The sequence below is a fragment of the Acanthaster planci genome, linkage group LG17 (assembly GCF_054643075.1).
Source record: "Acanthaster planci isolate LZ-2023a linkage group LG17, COTS_SCS, whole genome shotgun sequence".
In the NCBI taxonomy this organism is placed as follows: domain Eukaryota; kingdom Metazoa; phylum Echinodermata; class Asteroidea; order Valvatida; family Acanthasteridae; genus Acanthaster; species Acanthaster planci.
Window position 1 is genome coordinate 11661176 of NC_141793.1, and position 22514 is coordinate 11683689.

General features: G+C 43.0%; 2 protein-coding genes across 7 annotated transcripts in view; both read left to right on the forward strand.

Annotated features, from left to right (window-relative positions):
* Positions 1–21270, forward strand: part of LOC110973554 (succinyl-CoA:glutarate CoA-transferase-like) — a 29191-nt gene extending 7921 nt beyond the window's left edge. Inside the window, exons 13-14 of one of the 6 annotated variants that reach the window (XM_087147867.1) lie at positions 1372–1554; positions 21140–21270. In XM_087147867.1, coding sequence (XP_087003993.1) covers positions 1372–1538 — 167 coding nt within the window. In that variant the 3' untranslated portion in view covers positions 1539–1554; positions 21140–21270. Of the gene's footprint in view, positions 1–1371; positions 4704–4748; positions 4885–4941; positions 5079–21139 lie in introns of those variants that run through there. The other 5 variants (XM_087147866.1, XM_087147865.1, XM_022224451.2 and 2 more) reach the window with 5 other exon arrangements.
* LOC110973553 (somatostatin receptor type 5-like) lies at positions 5410–18089 on the forward strand. The gene has a single exon (XM_087147873.1). It carries the CDS (start codon positions 13960–13962, stop codon positions 15109–15111), a length of 1152 nt encoding a protein of 383 aa, XP_087003999.1. The 5' UTR covers positions 5410–13959; the 3' UTR covers positions 15112–18089.
* Positions 21271–22514: the final 1244 nt, after the last annotated feature.

A 22514-nucleotide genomic window follows, 5' to 3' on the forward strand; every position in this document is an offset into this window, starting at 1 on the left:
TTTTCCTCCTTTCTCTCCAACAAGGCAGTTCTACATTCGAGACTCATTTGAACAGGGGGGAAGTTTCATCGTGCCAAAATAAATGCAGAGTTGGAGACTCAAAAGATGTCATGAGTGAGCAAACTTGGGGCCAAGTATGCAAATGAAGTCATATATGAAGATGAAGACAAGTATACAAATATGGTCAGATATGCAAATGAAGTCATATATGTAGATGAAGACAAGTATACAAATATGGTCAGATATGCAAATGAAGTCACATATGTAGATGAAGACAAGTATACAAATATGGTCAGATATGCAAATGAAGTCACATATGTAGATGAAGACAAGTATACAAATATGGTCAGATATGCAAATGAAGTCACCTATTTGCAGATGAAGACATCCATATGCAAACAAAGTCAGATAGATTCAAAGGAATATAGTGCTACCAACATTAGATTTAAAAATGAAATCTGATGTACAGAGTCAGACTTGTAAATGGAGGCTGTATTGCAGATGAACCTCATTTTAATGGTTGGAAATTGATTCTTCACTCAAAGCTAGAATGGATTAGTGTCCCAGGAGAAATGTCATTGCTACAGCTATATACCTGTACTTCAAATTATTTCTGAAAGAATAAATGGTGAGTGGCAAGTTTTAAGTTGCCCTTACCCATTTCTATGTAATGATCTTGCATTGACGTCAAACCCTTCTTTTAATTGGGCCTCTGAGTATTTCCGTATAATTAATTGTCCAGGGGGCTGCCTCCCATGCTAAAAGTGGGCATTTCCTGTGCTGAATTCCCTTGATGAAAAGTTTCTTCATTATATTGCTCCTGAGGGGCTTAATTTACTTTCAGATCTTCTCCTTGGAAAAACTAAAAGGAATAACTGTTTGTGTCTGTCATTTTACATGTTTTCTGTTTGTCTCTTTTTATTGGCCATAACTGTTTTCCGCTTGAGAGTGTTGTCATTGACTTCGAGATGTACAACAGAAAACCTCACTGAGTTTGATTTATAAATAAAACAACCAATCTTTATAAAAAAAATCTTAAAATTGTGAATTTGTATTGACTTTTAAAAACACATTATCAAATAATGTGCGGTTTGGGTTTACTTTCAGTTAGACCCTGCAATTCGTTGAATACGATATTCTTATTTAGTTTGAAGTGTTTACATCTTGAAACTTGTTATTCAAGGGACATGATTCACAGAACATCATTTGCCAATAAAGTAACAAGTCCTTAGTTATGGAAAAGTGCGTTGAACCTGCACATGGTATGTAGTGTGGTCCTGTTTGAACACCAAAAATTTTTTTTGAATTTCACCGTCCCTCAGTCGGTTGCAAACCTGGGACAATATCTAACTTGCTTTTTTATTCTCACAGGGCCTCCTGTTGGGTACAGCACCATCCAAACTGACGTTCGTCTCTCCTCCCCTCAGCTCGGCGAGCACACCGATCAAGTTCTCTCGGAGATGCTCGGCTACGACCGGGATCAAATTCAAGAGCTGGAAGCCAGCGGGGCAATTGGTACCCTGCAACCCTCCCAGTGACGACTCAGTGGTAAAGGTAAGATGTTGCGGAATGCTGGAAACAATCAAGGACATCTAATCCTGTCGCCATAATCCTTGAAAATCAACAGGTTTTGTACCAAGATCAAGTACAGTACAGCCCAGTGACATTTACTTTGCATGGACCAATCGCTGCGTCTCGGAAACAGACATTCACCGAATGCAATCCTCGGTTCCGGCATAGTTTTTAATTTATTCAGGAATGTTGCTGCAAAAGAATGCCTGGAGAGTAGGTGAAGCCGTCAATCACTTCTTCCCTCTACAGAGGGTAGTTCTTCCGTGCTCAACTGGGTGTGCTGGTACTTTTCTCCCTGTGTGCATCTCGTGACCAAGGTTCAAAATTCCACCAGCTTACATTTTGGGAATCAGGTTCGTCCGTTCCCAACTAATGACCAACCTTCTCCGTGTATTTCTCCAACATCTGAAGCTGATACTTCTTCCTTCAAGAACACACATAATTTGTTTACTTCATTTCTTATTTCTTTTCTGTTTAGAAGGGTCAGTGCTCCTCCAAGCAATATCAAAAATAATGAGCCCAGCCGTCTTAAATTGAGTGATTTACAGTACAAGCGGGAGATGTTGAAAACAAAGTTCTGTTTACACCTGATGCGTATCGTTAAAAGTCTGCCTAATGTTGCAAGCATTGAAAAGTGGTCTGTGGCTCTGAGCTGTCAGGAGGTCGAGCAGCAACGCTGTGTTTGGGAAACCTTAGTGTGATTTATTTCCAGCTTGGTAATTCATATTTGTGAGACTCTGATACCGAGTGCTTTTAACGCCTCAACATAAACCGAAATATCCTGTTGAATGCTACATAATGAATGAGAATTTAATACGAGTGTTTATGAAATGGGAAAACGTTTTTATTTTTATCCAGCTATTGAATAAGAAACGTGTATTTGAGGTTGGTCTCAAATCCGCTTGGAGACAAGCTAAGCAGAGTCCATTGATAAATGCCGACAAATTCAATTCTATATGAAAATTGATGAAAATCTCTTTTACGAGATTCGTTATGCTGATGTGCGTATACATGTCGCATCTGTTTCAAGTCGCTCATGACTCAGAAGAGACATCATTCTCAGCCCGCCCACGTTGCAAACATTTGACGAATTACTACGTGAATTATTCACAAGCACACTCGATTCAAACCCCTTCTAAATTCAACACGAGGGTTGGAGGAATCAATGGGGGATTCCCTTTTCTCTCATGCATCCTCGAGTTTTGAAAGGGCTTCCAACACAGCACATGGAGTTGTTGGCTTCATTGGATGCCTGGTAATGAGGAGGCAGGTCTTGTTTGACGTAAATACCCCACCCGTCTGTCGCGCTTTCGACGAAATGTTTCAAGTTATGCGCATGAGAGAACACGGCCTCATTTGCTGTCGTGGTGCTTCTAATTTCAAAGAATGAAAATTGAAAATTGGAACAATGTCACCGAATATTTACATTCATTTTAAACGAATTGAAATCACTTTCTTATGTTTCTTCCTCACTGGTATTATTACAGCAGTAATCAGTACAGGAAATAAGCCGTGTGAAGTTTTCCAGAATAATTTAAAACAAATTCAAAACGGCTGGACGATACCCCGTTTTCAAAAACTTTAACCCTCTTCTAAATTGGAAGGAGAAGAGGGAGAAAGGGGATTTATCTTAGGGAGAGCATATGACTTTCGCGAAAACGCGCCAACCTATTTCCCTACCAGCCCTGTGGCTTGACTGATTCGGTCAGGCTTCCCCTTTGTGTCCAGGTTAGTTCGAGCCCACCGTCCTGCCGTGCCGGTACTTACCCGGATCTAAACGAGAAGCCGAAAGGGGCCATTTAGCAGAATCAATCAACTCTTTTGAATCCGCTCTGGCGCGACTCCTTAGACGCCGAGGGCACCACTACCACCACCCCCCCTCGCAAGAGCAAACGACTGATCTGATTCACCGTGTCACTCACTGAACAAAATGCCTGCGCTATTAATATCCACGGACTAATAACCTGCTACATGAAAGGGCCAGCACCCTTTGGAATCATTTCTTATAATACATCCGGACTGATGTGACTGAAGTTTGTGCGATCAGAGCCTACCGTCAATTTATTATCCCACCTGTAATTTTCCAGACCTATTTTTCCAAATCCAAATCCAGTTTCCACCTCGGAGCATCTGTTGTTATGCTACAGACATTCGGTTTCAGGTGCTGTAGGGATCGCATCATCAACACATTGTAAATAAACACCAGATTTTGGAACATATTACCAAGCCTCAGTGTAGGACATGTAGGGTATCTATAATTATGAGTCGTCATCATCGGTGGAAAGTCTATTTATTGACTCAGATTTATATTGTGAAATGAGTTTAATGCAGTTGCACCAAAGAATTAGAATTATGTGCAAAATGAATACGAAAGACTGATCTTCTTAAGAGTCCCAAGAGTGAAGCTGAAATCAGGAAGACTTTTCTTTAATTTCTCCACATAATATGACCTGATAGACATTTTACCAGATGAAAATATTCGTAGCATTAGGCTATTTTTTGATACTTTGACCTCACTGTAGATATTTTCTTACGAAGTAATATTGCCACCAAAAGTATAAAATCCAGAGGACATATAACTGTTTCTTTTCAAAACATAATTTCATCAGCTTTATGTTTTGTGATTTTTTTGTCTAGATTCCAACATCGTTCACAATAATGTATTATTTGGCTGGCGAATTAAAACAATAGTTTTGATTATATCTGTTATTGATTTTTTGTTTATGCTACTGTTAATGTTGATTTTTGTAAACCTCTTACATATGACATTGGACTTTGTCAATATCTTTCCAGTTTACTGCGAATGTCGATTGACGATATTATTCGCTCTTCATTATGTTTTTTTTTTCAGAAAAAGTTAAATAATATTAAAGATAGAAAAATAAGAGTGTAACAGTTTATAAATATGAAAACCCTTTTTAAATTCTATACCCGCTCAGGCGACAAAATGGTACTTTTAAAAGCCAAATATCTGTCAAGAATAGGTATAAGTCCAGTTTTATACTTATGTGGAAGTTCAATTCGTTTGTTAAATGTTAAATCTTGAAGTGTTGGCGATTCTTTTTGTAAATGAAAAAAAATGTTTTACGTGCAGAAGTAAACTGAAATATAACGACTATTATTATAATACACTTGCTTCAGATTGTCTGATGGTCATCTTTGTTGTGGTCATTCAGTTTGTGTCTAGGTGTAATTATTCCCAAGGCTCGACTGGCTCCAAAACTCTTCAAGACATTTTCAAGAGTTGTCTGTATGGCGACAGTTAACGGGCAGACGAAAGCTGGCTACCCCTCGATCAGAAATGGCGAGGAAAGAAAAAACAACAGCCGCAGAGTCACTGATTGCTTGTCGGATTTGGATCTGCGACAGATTGGGAAGAAATGACAAGGATCGGATTTTGCCGAGATGAAGGAGACGATCGCCGGGGAGATCTCGATGAGGCTAGCGACGGAGGCAACATCCCTGGGGTCTTAATTACCCGGGAGCTGTCGTCACAGTAGAGGGGATGACTTCTAGCGTACTCCTCGAGGCTGCTTGTCACTGGTGCGTGATCAAGACAGAAGGTAAGGGAATGGTTCATCGGTTGTTAAATCAACATGATGTGTGGATATCAGTTCTGTTTCCTTGATCAAAGTATAGGAAAATAAAATCCGTGTGAATCAAACTGACTAGTCGATTCTAGGACACCCTCGACAATCCAGATGCGATTCCAAGAGTTTCCATCCATGAATCTGGCTCATATCGTGTCTTCATTCGGCGATTTGATGAAGAACCAAACTCTCGTTCTTCCAAGGACCTGAATCCAGTACATGGACTGTCACTATTTTGGGTTCAGTCCCGGATAATAGATCCAACCTATAAAGGATTGAACTTTCCCCTAAGGTGTGGAGCCTTTCCAAGCATCAAGAACTGTTATTAGGTTTCCATCCAGTATATCCACTGAGAGAGATTTCGATCTCTCAGCAGATCTGAGACAATGAAGAAATGAAGACATTTCTGAATCCCTCCGAAGACCCTAAACATGTATTTCGAATACCAACAATGTGGCTTATCATTGTTGGAATATAGAATCTTCGAAAAATCATTTTGACTTTTCTCTGAATGATTGCATGTTTAAAACGCTTTGAATCATGAATGTGTATCCACTGAAGATGCCCCACCCGAATACACTCAAAGAGGTGGATACACCTAAAGACCGGTGTGGGTCGCGCGCTGGACCAAGAGAGAGCGTTTTTTTTTCTGAGCAACGGAAGCTCCTTTGGTCAGAACTGGACTTCACTGGTTAACTTGAACGACCACGAGATGCACGCTTTATGGTCGCATCGCTACCAACAAAATGAACACTTCTGGCCAAAATGGCTCTTTTCAACCGATGAGGGGGTGCTTCTGCTCGAGGGGGATTCTTTACCAAGAGCTTGGATTTTGTCGCTGCACTGCACACCTTGTCAAACCGTACGCGCTGAGTTTTGACACCTGGGTGATGTACCGTATTACCATCGCTCCGTCTGACCGTTTTGACGACATGTTGAGACGACCAACTTCTCACTTACGGCACGCGGCAATATATGCTTTTAGCCGACCAGTGATGTTGTTTTCACGTCCATTATGCCAATAACTTGTTCCAAACCCCTTAAATTAACAAAGTGAAGTAGCATGTCTTGTTACAACCCGTTACAACCCCGTAAGCGTCATCTTGACGTCGTCCGAATTGAGCAATATATTTTGTTGGCGGATGTGTTAACGATAACAGGAAAATGATATATTTGGTAAATTTTCTGGGTGACAGAAGCCTTCAAAATAATAACCGACGGGGCTCAAATGGCTCAAATATGCATGTTTTCAGTGTCCAAACTGACTTCAGGTCGGAAACTATCCTCAAACCATCCGCCCGGGCCAGTTTAGTGAACGTGACACGTGGACGGTTCATCCGTTAGGCTGGACTGCAGGCATTTCGACCTGCTGTGGTAACATTTTTGCGTCTCAAACGAAACCTATCTCGACTTGTATACAACCTTTCTGGGGATTTTCCTGATGACTATTAATTTGTAGGCAAAAATCGATCCTTCCTCCGCGGGGCATGTATAGCTTGTTTTAACTTTCGACGAAGTCGAACGTGTCTGCACCCTGTTCGATCGCCCGTAAGTTGATTACATCCGAGCACACATAATTGCCCGATCTTGGGGGCTGGTGTGTTTACCTCCTTGTGAGTATGGGTTGCCTGGCTCTCTTTGGCGCAGCCCTTGGGGTTTTGAGGAGCGGGCCTCACAGCTCGCTCGTGCTTCGCAAGAACTGCTCCCGTAATTGCTCCACTCTGAAGGCTGCTACAGGGGCATTATTGAATCAAGTGTCCGGGGAGATTTACTCAAAACCGCTTTACAGTGCACGCGCAGGTTGGACCGTAAGCGTGAAGCGACATACTCGAGCACGAAGAGGGGCGGGTATAGTCCTTGTGCAGAGACAAAAAAAAATATTTTTTTAACAGGGAAGTACCCGACGTTCTTTAAGTTGTGTTCTGATTCACGTACCAATTCAAATTGACGTTCAGGATTATTTTATATCCTCTATTTTTCAAGTGTATGCATTCAGACAGTCTCCCAGGGAAAGCGATGCACTCTTCTCCTGTTTTGCTTCCTGTTTATGTTGCCTGCTCACCCATTTTGGTATGCTCTGGACTGTTTGAAATATCCAAACTATCGCAGACCACGGAGTGAATAAATAGATAATGTTCTACTTTGCACGCATGTATTTACAACAAGTAGCAACAGAATCAATTCATAATTAAAAGCCCGTCCTTGAATTTTGAATTTCATCCTTTACAAATTATGTATATACAATGTAGGCCTGCATTTAATAACATTGCCTTGGGCCTGCCTTTAAAACTGAGTAGATTAATTGGACTAAGTAAGGAAGTACAATGTGAATTCAATGTACATTTACGTGCCGGTCGAGACCTATACAGACTGTTCTATTATGTTCCCACTTGTACCATAATGTTGTGAGATCCATTCTTTCTAAATTGAGTTTCCCTTCTCGCGTACAGACTTTCAGGAAATGAAGGAGCCAGTTGAACAAGTTCTGTTTTTCCCAAAGTGGTCTCCCAGACAAACTAATTCAGAGAAACTGTTCGGGCACTACAGATTTTCACCTTTTAACTGCCGCTCAATGAGAAAAGCTGGAGCACTTTATGAAATGAACATGCTCCATAAAGATAATTATTGTTAAGTTTCGAGTTGCCCTTTATAACTCTCCGAACTATTTCCGCGTGTTGCTCTGCGTGCCGCTGTCCGTGAGTTGCTGCCTTTTGTGGATCAAGTTTAACTAGGCAAATGACATCACCTCTTCCAGAATAATGTATGTATCCACAGGTCTGCACTTTGCCACTTATTCGTCCTGAATCGGGGGAAGCTCCGTAACACAGTAAGAAACTGGTTACATTTTGTACTTTTAATTGAAACAAAATAGTGCGCCGGTACCGAGGGGGTTGCAGACGCGATTCGCAGCTCTAGCTGTTTGTGAAGAGAGTTGCGACATGAGTGTCTCAATTGTTGGAACCAAAATGGTGGATTATGCGTCAGTGCACGTAGGCAATCAACACACAGTAGCTGCACGCTGCACTGCGCGCGCACACTGAGAACGGCCATTTTGGTTCCAAAGTGTGAGATTGGCGCTGCTCTCTCCCTATACAGCTCTGGTGATTCGATGAAAATTTGCCCCGTGCGCTTCATCGCTCACAGCGTTAATTTCTTTGCGGGAAAACATCTGCAGTAGCACCACAATCATTTTCTGACAATTGACACTCAGAAGATTCACCTCTATCAACAATGCTTTGTATATACATTTGATATGGCAATTCCTTGCAAAGTAGGTCAGTCTAGTATCACAGCTATTTATATAATTAGTGCTTTTTTACTGACACCTATAAGGCCCGTACATTTATAAAAATCATACGGATTATCAGTACGAGATACGACGATAATTGTCAGAGTCTTTGTGAGATTTACTTATATAGGAGGATATGAAACGAGGATTCATCAACAATTGCGTGCAGAGGATCTCCCATGTCATCCTCGTAACGACTATAAGAATCCCTGTCATAAACGGTATAATTTACCCTTTGCGGTGCCGGCGCCGTATGTTGGCCTTGGCGTTCAGCTCTTACTGAGCGATTATTTCATTAGAGAAATATACACACTTGTAAGTGGTATCCGTAAGGGGAACTTACGCCAACCGATTCCCCGATCAGTCCTATTACTTTGCAGGCAAAAGCGTCCTTTAGAGAGAAAGGGGAAAGGCACCACCTCTGGCCATAAAATATGAATAAGGACTCCGTTATTTACGAGGCTACATGGGGTGGTACTCTCGGATTCGGAATTTCCAATTATCGCGGTCGCCATGGAGATGAGACGCTCGATTTCGCCCGGCTTGAGGGACGAGGGGATTGTCGAATCAGCTTCTTTGTGTCAAGGCGCTGAAGTGGACGCGAGCCATGATAGCAGAGTGTGCAGCGGGCGCAAACGCTGCAAGTGTGCTGGAAGTAAAAATATAAGAACGCGGAATTAGTTTGGTGCGATTGCATGGAAAATTTAGGTCAGCATCACTTCGAGAAATCAGGTTAGATAAGCCGAACGTGTAGCGCACTGCGCACAATCGGATCAGAAAGATGGACAACCCGTTATACCCTCCAAGTTGGCAACCTTGGACTTCCACCAAGCATTTCTCTGTTGAAAAAGTAGCACGAAACTTAATGTTGTGCTTTAAAAAACTGTGTTGAAATAATAATGTACCACTCTATATGGAAAAAGGCCCATGAATTATAGTACATCCAAAGGCTTGTGGATGAAACGGTTGAAACCGTCTGCGTGCATAATCGTCTGGTGCAGCTATATTTTACCCTTCATAATAGAGATAATGACCCGTTTATCACATTGCGGATTAAAAACTGCGACCACCTGTCTCCTATGATAAACCCGATGCCAGTTTGCTCTCAATTTTCAGCTTGAACTTGACTGTTTTTTTCCATTACTTTTAAAGGCGTTTCAGTGGAAGGAGCTTACAAGGGCAAAGGTCAGAAACGTCACTGTGCTGGGGTTCAAATTGGGGGCCTGTAGAGAGAGTGAATACTGAGATTATCTGCCCCAAAGGAGGCAAACGTATTAAAGGTTGAACAAAGAAATTAGAATAATCGCAACGCGCGAAATCTGTTGACCCTTTCCAAACGCGCATTTGGTCGACAGATTTCGCACAATGTGATTGGCCAACGCGTTGCTAACTCTCGGTGGCGCACTATTGTGAAACGCTCGCATTGACAAGAGGAGTATCTGAACCTATGCGCGCTGTTTAACACGAGCTAAGCTATGGGTGCGTTCGATTAGCTCACACATGTAAGTCAAACTTACACCAGAGCGTTCGTTTAGCCATCACGTGATGTTCGTGCCTGCCCTGGTGTCAGCCACCACTACCCCAGCTGGCGAGCGGGTCTCTGGAGGCTGCCCGAGTGTAATGACGTCACGGATGGACTGTTCGAGCATGGACGTACATGATGAAATGAGGCGGGGACCTGACCTTTTTCCCAGAATACCTTGGAAAACACACTGCAGCGTTCGATAAGCCTCATTTTGAGGCTTCCCTTGAGTGTAACACTGGTGTGTTCACGGAAGCTAATCGAACGCACCGAATAACCGTTAACCCTGGTGATGGACTGGCAGTGATATATATAGTGTACATATACACCATTTGGGATCGCCGGATAATGTGGACTTAGTTGACTTAGTGAGTGAATTAAGTCAAGCTGTGAAATCGCTGTCCCTGCTATTCGTTTTTTTCTGTATTATTCCGTTATTCTGAAGAAAACGGGAATTTTGAATTCCCTAGCGAACCGGACGAACGGTCTTCGGAAAAACACTCGTTTGAATTACTGCGAAGCTGTATAAGGGACATAGTGAAACCTCTCTCCTTGAACTAACTCGTGTTACCAGTTGTACCTAGTCGTCAGAGATGTCTTACCTATACGACTTAAATCTCGTATTTACGACTTGTGAACCATATTCAATTCCGTACTTACGCAACTTGTATGTCGTACGTACAACATGTAAGTCGTACAACCAGTAGATACAACCAGTACGTATGAGACGTGAGATATAAGTCGTACATGAGTTATAAGTCGTACGTGAGTTATAAGTCGTACGTGAGTTATAAGTCGCACGGAAGAGATACAGACTAATCAGAGGAGACGTCATAAATTCGGTAGCAACGCACTGACCCGCGCATTCTTAAGGCTTGATGGGCATTCTTAAGCTTCATTTGGCAAATCACGACACCCTATTAGTCGAAGAGGCATGCGATGCGCGCGCACCAGCTGCTCACTAGCGTTGTGCCATTGCAGTAATGGCTTCTAATAAGCCTTTTGCGAGTTACATTCGAATAAAATCTGGCACACTGAGTTACCTGATTGCACATATAAAAACACGACAATTTAAATTCACCAGACCAAAAACACTGTTGCTATACCTCGTGATTCGGGGCAAGCTTTTGCATATCAACCACCATCTCTGGAATGGACTGGTTCCTCGGTGCCCTTCTCATTCATTAAAAAATTGTGTATTGGTGCAAGGCGTCTCTTGTGTAACTGAGCAAAAGCTTACCCCGAATCACGAGGTATAGCAACAGTGTCTTTAGTAAGGAGAATTCTAATTGTAATGTTCACACGAATTTAAAGAACTCGGTGTACCAGACTGTATTGAAATTCAACCCGAGGCTTATTCTAGTCCCCAAATTACCCGATACCTCCTATGTACAAGTTAGCTGAAAGGGGGAAAGAAGTTTATTTCACCGTGTCCCACATATAGAGCTTCCAGTACTCGGTACAGCTAATAGGACTCGATATTTGCACAAACATTGGAATTATATGAAGTCATTACTCAGGGATACAAGCCTTAATAGGCCTAATCTATCGTCAAGGCCGCCAACCCCGGGCGTTGCAGAGATGCACTTGTTTACCCGGAAAAGAAGATAACATCAACATTTACAATAATAAAAACAGCTGTATTTTCAGATGGTAGCCAAGTCATCTAAAAAGAAAGATGGATTTCGATGTGCCATCTATCAATATGAAGCATACATACATACATGTATAAAAATACACAACAATTTAAATGACGCACAAAGACTAAATATAATAATTAGAAGAACAATAATAACGGTAAGCATGAAAAATACGACTTATGGATCAAAAACTATGCCCTTATAAAAATCTGTGCAATACACGCTCTTACAAATCTCATAAAAAAATGGAATTGAACAAGAATCGCATGATTATGGTGCCGGAAACCCTAAACCCTGTACTCTGACATTGGTTATTTGTTTGAATGCGTCACTTTTCTGTACTCCTTAGAAATACCTTCATGTTACTGTCCGGTGTGTTTGTGTTTGGGTGTCGCTCGATTCCGTTGACATGATCACGACAATGCGCTGTTAGAACTAAAGCTTCCTCGTTAAATGGAAGCTGTTCTTAGAATAACAAGGAAATGAAACTGCTTTGTCTGTTCATTTCCTGAACGGCATTTTTTGTTAAAGGACGTGTAGAGAAATGTAAATCTTTCACGTACTCTGAAATTGGCAACATTAGACGTGAATGTTGATTCGTTAAACATGAGGAACTGGTTAACAGCAGCACAGATGTCGCATCTGATAATTCAGTAAAATTGAAGGCCCAGAGAATCCATTCCTGTCATTCTCGCAACCAGTTTCTCTGCACCTACTTCAGCTGTTAACCCTACCGCCAAACTTGTCAAATGTCTCTTTTTAGGATGTATATTATGGCAGTGATTTCCACCGTTTGAACAGTTGTTTTGCATTTTGCAATTTAATCCTCGTTTTTGGCCGCGTAATTATTTTCGGTTTCTCCCCCATGAGGTGCATGACGGAGTCAAAGGGTTGGTAATGTGCCCCGTCCAGGCCCGCCGACAACCCCCCGGGAGCGGTCTGGGCAACACCTGGGGACGCGGCATAGTTTCCAAATAAATGCCTGGAATGGGTCCCAACTCGTCGCGCCCATGAATCGATCGATTCACTGTGTCTGAATAAAAAGTTTGGTCCAGGTTGTAGTCGATAGCTCCGAAAGGTGGATAGGCTACTATATTTTTGTTGTACTTGCTCCGTACTTTTACTGGAGTCAAAATGTGTTTGATGTTGTCCGAAGAAAAACAGGCAGTTGGAATTTCTTTTCGTGGTTTGCATTGGTAGGGAAAGTGTCGAGTTCGCTCTTCTTTCACTTTTGTAAAACATGCGCCCGTCTCAAGGTAAACCCGCTGCAATAATCGAAAACGAAACGGCCAAACGGTCCAGAGCGTGGAGTTCCTCGAAAACATTAATGCAAACAGGGCACGGCTTGTACTCAGGCGTCGACGTACAAAATGAACCACCTGTCACCATGTTCCGGCAGATCGGCCGGGTGCTGCCCCGTCTGGAACTGCCAACTCGCTATGTTGTTTTTCGGTTCCCTTGCAAATGACGTGAACCCTCTTCAAGGGTAGATCGGGCAATCTGGGCGTATGCACTGTACACGGGTATGTTTATACGCTCAAACTTCATGTATTCAGTAGCTTGTTGACCCACAAGAATTGTTTTTCTTTTTATGGACTTTCCTTTAAATGCTCTGATTCAACTAAATTGACCTGAATGATAACCTCAAGTGCCAACAAAGCACACTGTTGAAATCATACCACGAAAAAGACAAATTAAACCGAATTCGGCGTATGCACGTATACCGGATGCCCTCGACAAGCGCATGCATTTTTGAGCACTGAATGGTATTTCCATTTCCCCAAACGATTTGAATTTGAGACTGAGTGATCAGATATCCACCGTTTTATTCAGCCACTTAAAACCGAGGAATCGATTGGCCTAAAGCCAACAAATCAAATATATCCTCGATACTCCAGATCGAGACGCATGCGCGTTGATATACAGAATGCTCGGTCATAAATCACTGAAGTCCGCGGGTAGTATGTAGTTGTGTGGCGAACGCTTTGGTTGAGCGTCACTTGTCTCGGGGATACGGCCGGTGTGCAATGCGATGCACCCACTGCAGCATTGCTCAAATACAACACTGTTGAAACAGTATAGAGTTGCAGGCTTCCAGGCTGTAAGACATTTTGGTCTTTTGGACGCAAACTACTTTAAAATTTACCGACCTGGATTTCCAAATCGGCCTAGCCGGCAAGATATCAGCATTGAGGTGACTGAGTTCTGTGGCGGTTCGCGTATCGCCGGTACAGTCGAATCCGTCCAACGACTTTGATGTTTCGTCGATCCGGTCAAGTCAGGTGAAAACAAGTGATCAAAACTGAGCACGAAGTGTATTGTCCATTATCAGATACAAGAACCAACATGGATTTACCCGAGAACGCGTCCGAGGGGATCCAGACCACCCCTGGCGAATTAGAGGGGGTTAACGCCATCTTATGGGACTGGTTCTCCATCGTGCAGCTGATCTTGGCTCTAACGGGCCTCTTTGGCAACGTCCTGGTCATCGCGGTGTACCTGAGGAAGCTACGTGTGCGCAGCAACTCCAACAAACTGATCGCCCTGCTGGCGCTGGCGGATCTCCTGACGTCCGTGGCTGCCATCCCGCTGCCTTCCCTGTCCATCGTGCCGTTGACGGCCAGCGGGAGCGCCTACTGTAAGCTGATCCAATCGAAAGTCATCATGTGGATCTCCATCGTGGCGTCGATCTTCACGCTCACTCTCCTGTCTGTGGAGCGTTGCTTTGCCGTGGTGTACCCGATCAAGCACAAGATCGTCTTCCGCAAGGCCAGAATTAAGTACTTCGTGGCCGTAGTCTGGGTGGCGGCCGTCGTTGTGAACTGTGGGAGCTTCTACATCCCGGATGTGGGCCGGCAGAACAGTTGCGTCCTGATGTGGCCCAGTCCGGCCTACCAAGCGTTTCACGGACTCGCCCTCTTCATCTTGGAGTTCATCGGCCCTGTGGCCGTCATGGTGGTGTCGCACTACCTCGCCGTGAAGGGACTCAAGAGGCAAGCCGTGTCCCTCCTGCAGCGGAACAATTCCACCACCTCCCCGGCCTACTCGCTGCTGCAGTCCCGCGGTCGGGTGATCCGCATGGTCCTCATCGTCGTGGTCACCTTCATCATCTGCTGGGCTCCGGACCAGGTCGGCTTCCTGATCCTTAACCTCGGCGGCCTGTCGCACGAATATTTCAACAGCCTCACCTACCGCGCCTTCACCGTCCTGGCCTTCCTCAACTCCTGCATAAACCCCGTCATCTACATCGGGCTGAACAAGAACTTTCGGGTTGCCGTGGTCCAGTTCTTTCCCTGCGCCAGGCGAAAAGTTGGGACCACCCCAGAGGAGGCGACGGGTACCGTCCACCTGCCCAATTCGGCGGGGCGCGCGGCCAGCGGTAGCGGTCCGCCAGCGGCGTCTCCCGACAACAACCCCGGGCCAATTTTCACCATTCATTCCAACAAACAAGTCAAGAAAAATGCCTCCTCTAACATATGTGTCGAATCGTGTTCCTAAAAGAAGGTATTGCTCAAACTGTAAGATCAACTTGTTCCTGCCCAGCATTACAAAATATCGCAAGCTTTGCTGAAAGTTTTTTCTCGAAAAAATTCGTCGCTTTGAAACTTGACACCAAACCACTCTGAGTGAGTATGCATGGTTAGATGTTATCATTCCTGAGGCGCACCATCTTCACTCGAAGAAGCAAACTTACTTCACGTGAATGTTGCACATGTATATCATGCACGAGAATTATTGCCCAAAAATGGAGGGTCAATATGTAAAACCAAAGATTTCGATCCCAGTTTCTAATGAGTCTACTTTCCGTGAGTTTTCCCACAGGCGAAACCCTTGCAGTCATCAAAGAAACAGGTTGGAATTGTGTTTCGAATGGATCTGGTTAATTTCCTTCCTTGCCTTTCCTAGAGAAATGTATCAACTCGATAGCACGAAAGCAAAAACTTATACAAATTAAAAGTTATTGATGTCTTTGAAGACAAGAGTTCGTCGTTGATCCACTGGTCGGTGTGTGATAAACGGAAATGTTTTTCCTCGCAGCTTTTTAAAAAGTTTATCAAATGTTAAATTTTCCTCTTCATTTTCTTTTAACTTGCTGTTTTTTCCAAACATTTATGATAGTATTTTGCATATCCTCATTTTGTGCCTTTAATCTTGCCATTTTCTTTCAACAAACCTGCTAATTTGACTCTTTTTTGTCCTTTCGTGCATCTGTCAAATGCAGAAGGAAATGTTAAACTTGATTCAGATTGTGTTGGGGTGGACAAAGACAGCACTTTATGAAAGTGTCGCGGTTTCTGATTATGAAGTGTCCTATTGTGTTGTGGAGCGCCACATTTTTGACGGCGTTATAATGATCATTTTTAGTAATGAGCACTGCATCATTCCGTGCCGAACATACTTTAAAAAGATTTCCTTGTTTATTAGCTTTTTTGGTCTAAAATCTTTGAAAGAATTGTCACAATTTGAAGTTTGAGGTTGATCAAATTTCAGAAGGCGTTACTGTTACGTTTGAAAACTTTGCATGATTCCATAAGCCAAAAAAAAAAGCCAGAACGGCGGATCGGGGACGCCGAACGAAAGCAGTAGCTAAAAGAACATTCGATTATACTATCGTTGTCAGTAACCGCTGTTTTGGTCGGCGTCATTTATCGTTGGCGGGCACAGCTTAATTAAAGTGAAACGAAAGCTGATTTCAAGGGCAGTCCTTTGAAGGCAGTCACACGTGAGCAGAGTTGTTTTGATTGGCCTGACTGTGCTCTTGATAGCTTCTAATATTAATCGGAAAAGTGCCCTGCAGAATCAATGAAGCATTCTCGTGTCAAAAATTGGTCATTGTGTTCATTGCATTTAATTTCCTACTTCGACCCGAGGAATTTGAATCGTATTAAGACTGTCCTTTCAAATGCCTCTTTGTGTCCCACTTAATTTTATATCGTCGGTTAGTGCTAAAAGGTCATTACGGCAAATATCTAATTTTTGAAAATGAGTGCTTTATCCTGAGCACGAAGAAACACTTTATTGAAACAGACAACATTTTCCTTTATTTATAAAACTAGTTTCTTGGGGCCAATATATTTTAAAGTTCCACCAATTTTAGTGCAATTTTTCACTAAGGACCTTTTAGCACTGACACGACGAATTGTACAAATGGTTGCAAGTTTCCATGGTATTTTGGTGTATTTTGTATTCTTGTAAACTCTGATAATTTAACTGCATGCCATTAGTTAATACTCACGTAATCACTAATTAATTAGTCTCGAGCACGATGTGATATCATGCACGGCAGGAACAGTGTCACGCCCGTTGTCCTAAAATTTGCCAGACCATGGGATCTTTCATTTGCTTTCGACGTTTTCATGAGAAAAGTTGGGTTTTAACGTCGAAGAGAAATACATACAAACCGAACAGTGTCTTTCTGCATGATATCGAACAACATCGCCGTCGTCTCTCCCTTGGAGAAACCTGGACAACGTTAAATGTTTAAAGACTGCACTTTCCAAAACACCCACCCGCAGAAGATTGAACAAGAGTATAAATTTGTATAAAATGTCCGTGTCAGAAGAGAAATCATCACGTGGACTTCTTGATAACTACTCTGCATTCGTTATCGAGCGCCATTGATCCATAGCGCAAGTGTGCCGTATGTTGACCTGCACGATGCCCGTTGTCTATACAGTCGATATTGTTCGTGTCGGTAATACCAGCATATTCGTCAGAGTCAGTGTTGTTAAGCTGTAAGCGGCAATGAAACTAAATTACCAATGCATGCTTGTTTGGACTGTGCAAAAATACATATACATGGAACTTTGTAATTCGTTTGCGAATGTTATTAAAGTAAATGGACCATAAACTCTGAACTGTTATCTGGTTGTGAGTTGGTCAGTTGTGTGGGTCTGTCAAAACACTGCCGACTCTACAAGTTATAATGAACCAAATTACAAAAGGTTGTATTATTTCGCTATTTTGTGGATTGGCGGCTACTTGTATTAAGATGTGTACATACTTTCAATTTCTTTCCCACGATTACTAGAGACTTCACTTTCAAAAGAAAAGTACGTTTTTTCTCTCGTTTTTATACTTTTTTCTTAAAGAAAAAAAAAAGCAAAATTTGTTGGTTTTTTTTCACTTTTTTTGATCAGAATTTGGAAATTTAAACATAAATGGTGTCAGAACCAACAAACGATCAATAGTGGAAAGGGTTCAATTCCTCGGTTTTTCCGATCAAATCTTTTTCGTTTTCATTTTCTTATTTATTTTATTCCATTTTTCTACATTTTTTTTGTCCTTAATGGGGCAAGCGTTTCCCCCTAGTGACGCCCACTGTATGGCCACTGACCGCTCAGTGGATTAGGGTTTGCCATCCTCATCTGGCTGCGCGAATATCCCTTATTGTATTGTATTGAAATAGCTCGGGGGGTCCTTTTTTTTGGTCGTCTCAGCTTCGAACGAAAAGAACGAAAAATAAAATCTGTCTCCAAAACCATGAGAAATTGTTAAATGTAAAAAAAGAACCATAGTTGTACGTGATTCAGAAATTGGATTCTTGAATACTCGTCTCCCACTTGTATTACTATCGTACGATCTGGACACTCCATTGGAAAGGGGTGGAGCCGCACCGAAAAGGGAGGGGGCTACTTTATTGAGTTCATTCTGTCTTGTCCTTCTTCAGTTAGTTGGTTTTTTGTGGGGGGAGGCAATACGCTGTTTTATACAGGCACTCTTAATTGCCTTATTTCCCTCATCTGAATCGTAAGAGGTCGCTTCCTCCTCTTGCTGGTTCGGGCGGCCTGTTCTTGTTCTCGCGCTCAAACGGCGGGAACACGACTCAAGAACACTGTTCCGGGAGCAGGGTCACGCACCACCTCTTCGTCAGGGTTTTACAGGAACATAGGGGAAAACTCGTGAGATTTTGATTTTTGAACAGCCGCAAAAATATCGAGATGGCTCACAAAGCCTGAAACAATGGGAAATTTTACAAAATTAACAATAATCATTTTCCATAGCAAAGAAATGAATGTTCCTTTTTAAATAAAAAAGAATTCTGAAGAACGTACATGGATGCCGCCATTATGTATGCAACAACCAGCAATATTCCCCGGTTGTACGTTCCCCGTGTGCGAGCGGCCGACTAACGAACAACAAATCGAGTGGTTCGTGAACGTACGAGAACAAGCCGCCCTAACTCAGCCATAGGGGTGCAGTGTCCCAATTCAAGGAAAATTCTCCGCCAGGCCGAGGCGCAGAAAAAGTACCCCCAGAGATTGTTTCCAAAAGAGGGGTCTGTTTGGGCCAGGAAATGGTGGAATTGTGTCAGTATGGCCCAGGATCATCTCTGTAGATTCAGGGGCACCCATCTGGGGGCAAAGCAGACAAACATGGGATTGAAAATTAGTCAGAAGAGCCCCAGGAAGGTGAGGGATGTCATTTGAAAAATGGCCGCTGGGAGGGCTTGGCAACATTCACTTTTTGGGGGGTGAGTTTGTTTTGGGCGGATAATTAAAACATTCATTGGTTAACCTACTAAAAATTGAAAATCAAATGAAATCTGAAGGACCAAACAACACATTGATTTTTGTTTGAGAGGCCTCTGGGACTTCAGTTGCCTGCCATGGGGCTCCAAACTTGGTTGATTTTACACTGTTTTCAATGGAGCTTGAATTAGTTCAGTGCACCCATAGAGACACTTGCAAGTGCGACCTCTCTCTGCCATAATATTTCCTCTCGCTTTTCCTGGAGTCAAGAGCGCCCTCTCGTTAAAAGCTCTGAGAGAAACAAGCCCAACCACCAATTTATTTTTGCTTATACTAATATCAATCAAGGGCACCATCAGGTTTAAAGTCTGTTTTCATTTGGGGCACTCGTAATAATGTCCTGAACCAGACGTTAGGAGCACACTGGCGTCGCAGGGATGGGGTGGACAATGCAACCCCCCCTCGGAAATATTGGATCAGATTAAAACGTTGGAACCAAAAGAAGGGGAAAACGGAACAGAAAAAACAGAATAGGGGGAAGAAAGTCGCCAGCTTCCCATGGAAATGTCACAGAATACGGACGTTTCACAATAGGGCGTCTCGGAGAGTTTGCAACGCGTTGGCCAATCACAATGTTCGCAATCTGTCGACCCAGCACACGTTTGGAAAGGGTCGACAGATTTCGCGCATTGTGATTGGCCGGCGCGTTGCAAACTCTTGGAGCGCACTATTGTGAATTGCCTGTATTGAATCCCAATCCGGGCCAACCCCATACCATGTACCACCCCTCCGCTGTCGACGTCTTGTCAATCTGGTGAGTTCTCCTCCAACCTTCCTTTAAAGAACCATTCCGCCTTTCATTTCGAGTCAGATGGGTTTAAATGGCCGATACAGGTCGCCCGAAAAGGAAAAGTTTGCCCATCTGTGATCTGCGCCCTCGCCCATCGTCTTACTAATAGATTTTCTTCCCGTACCCTCTCCCATTTGGAACACAGAGGGCGGTAACACACTGACTCGCTCCATGGGGCACCGGTCACGACCGAATCTAGTATGTGGGGTTGTAGTTCTTCGTAGATTGCAAGTGCGTGGAAACAGTGCTGATGACAAGACTTTGCTGAAGCTGGTAAATCCCGTTCGGACTCCCAATTAACGGGATAAACCTTATTCACGGATATCACGGGGAGCCATTTTAGATCGTGCCCCTCAAATTTGTCTTATTTATTATAATTTGTTCCACAGGGTGGTGCCAGACTATTTTGGGCTCCAGAACATTCACGTTCACTTCTTTTGTAACGTTTCTTTAAAACGTGCTATTAATTAATCACAAATTTCAAATTGTTTATCAACATATAACTGGCATTCATTTGTAATGAACTTCTATTTCATGCTTTAATTTTTACTATGTGGTCCAATAAAATGAAAGAGGTAACCTCGCTTTCAACTTTTTTTATATAGCCAATAGACAAATCCGACGAGACGCCATTCCGAGCGGCCAGTTACACTCACGCAGCTGTTTTAACCTGAACCTATAATGAAACCTTAACGATATGAAAATGAGTACACCCAATTTCCACTTTTGCCCGGCCCCTGCCTTCTTTTCCTTCGCTTTTGAGTCCCTGCTGTGCTCGTTGCAAAGTATTCATTTGATGGCTGGGCCGTACAAAGTGCAGTCACTAAACGGGTTGTTCATCCAGATGTCTGAAGCAATTTATCTCCTGGGTAATTATCATTTACCGGGAAGCGGTTCGTGATTCCGGGCGCAATCTCCGAAGTGGTCTTCTGCTCTTCTCGGCGTAGTATACAGGGAGCAGATGCTGGTCATGTAAACCCCATTCAGAGGAGTTTCTGATTTCGAAGAGAAATCGTTTTCCTATTTTTACCGAGGGTTAGAATCCTGGAAGCGGTGAGTACTCATCGCAGGATTTGTCACGCGCACTGCGTACTTGGCAACGAACCAAAATAATTGAATTTTTGAAGTCCCCCAAAATGGTGTCTATATTAAGGCGAATCATTTTTTCCCGAGATTACTTTGAATTTATTTCCTTTTGTGACAGATCGAATGATGAGAACCTTTGCGGTTGCACCACGCCTCTTTTCCCCTGAGAGCTAATTGTTTCTAACAAAACCGGCTCTTCCTGAGCTTCAGAAAGATTCACAAGGGGAGAAGTCGTAAGCAAACAATAAGGTAAGCAAACATCAAGAGTGTTATTGTTCCGTAGATTGCTTAATTGGGCCGTGTTTTTGGAACGATCTTCAAGTTCAGGTCGACTCTGTCACCAGCGGAACTGTACTGTATCATTGCACAGTCACAAAGCGTTTTCAATACATAATTCCCAGTAGAATTGATTAAGGATCCTAAGATCAGACTTCTGACTGCAATGCGTTTTTGCAGCTGCAGCTTCAATATTATACAAATACAGCATGGTTTGAGGGGAAGTAGTGGAATTACTGGTCCCGAGGTGTAGGTCAGCTCGACTACCTCCCGACGCGAAGCGGAGGAAGGTGGTCAAACTGACCTATACCTTGGGACCAGTAATTCCAACTATTTTCCCGAAATAAACCATGCTGTATTTGTTTTACTACACTTCGTAAACATTCAAACATAAATCTCACTTTACTTGTACTCACAGACGCCATTGTTGTTTCTCAGCTGCTAAATTTCCATGTGATGATAGTGGAGTGCAGATGTGCATAGAAACAGGGCTTCAATAGTCTGGTGCTGACGTACTTTTCGGATCTTTACTGTAATAGTTATTAGGATACAACTCCAGACTGGTTCCGTAAAGATTACATGACACAGACTACATATTTACGCGGCGGGTTCCAGAGGGATTTTTTGATGCTACCAGAAGAAACTACCGCACGGCAGCGAGGTGGATACTCACCGCTATGACGTCACCTGGTCGCGTATCATTTCTGCTTCCCAGACGCGGGATGAAATCGGCCAATGGCACGCTCCGATTTGCTCCTGAATATTTATGAGGTGTATTAATCTATTCTTTTGTTGGTAATAGACCGTTTTTGCAGGTACCAAATTTCAGTCAGATTCCCCAACGTAGTGTATTCATTTGCAAACGTTAAATTCAAAGAACCTTCAGACTGTATTCTACGATTTCATTCCTCCCCAAAATCGCCTGGTACCATTCCATTTAGGATTTCAAATGTATACTATATATTCAGGAATACGACTGAAACTGTGTCTCCCGCAGATACGGTATATAGATCTAAAACAAAATGACGTCAAACATTATTTATATGCGCTTTCTATCCTATCTGCCTTGAGCGGAAGCATCCCTCATCGGTTGAAAAGAGGCTGGCTTGTTGGGAGTGTTCATTTTTCTGGCAGTGACGCGACCGTAACGCGGACATAATCGTTCGTGAACCAGCGATGCACTTCCGACCAAAGGAGCCTCCGTTGCTGGGAAAATT

Excerpts from the sequence above, each read along its gene's own strand:
- LOC110973553 (XM_087147873.1), top strand. The coding sequence starts at position 13,960 with ATGGATTTACCCGAGAACGCGTCCGAGGGGATCCAGACCACCCCTGGC.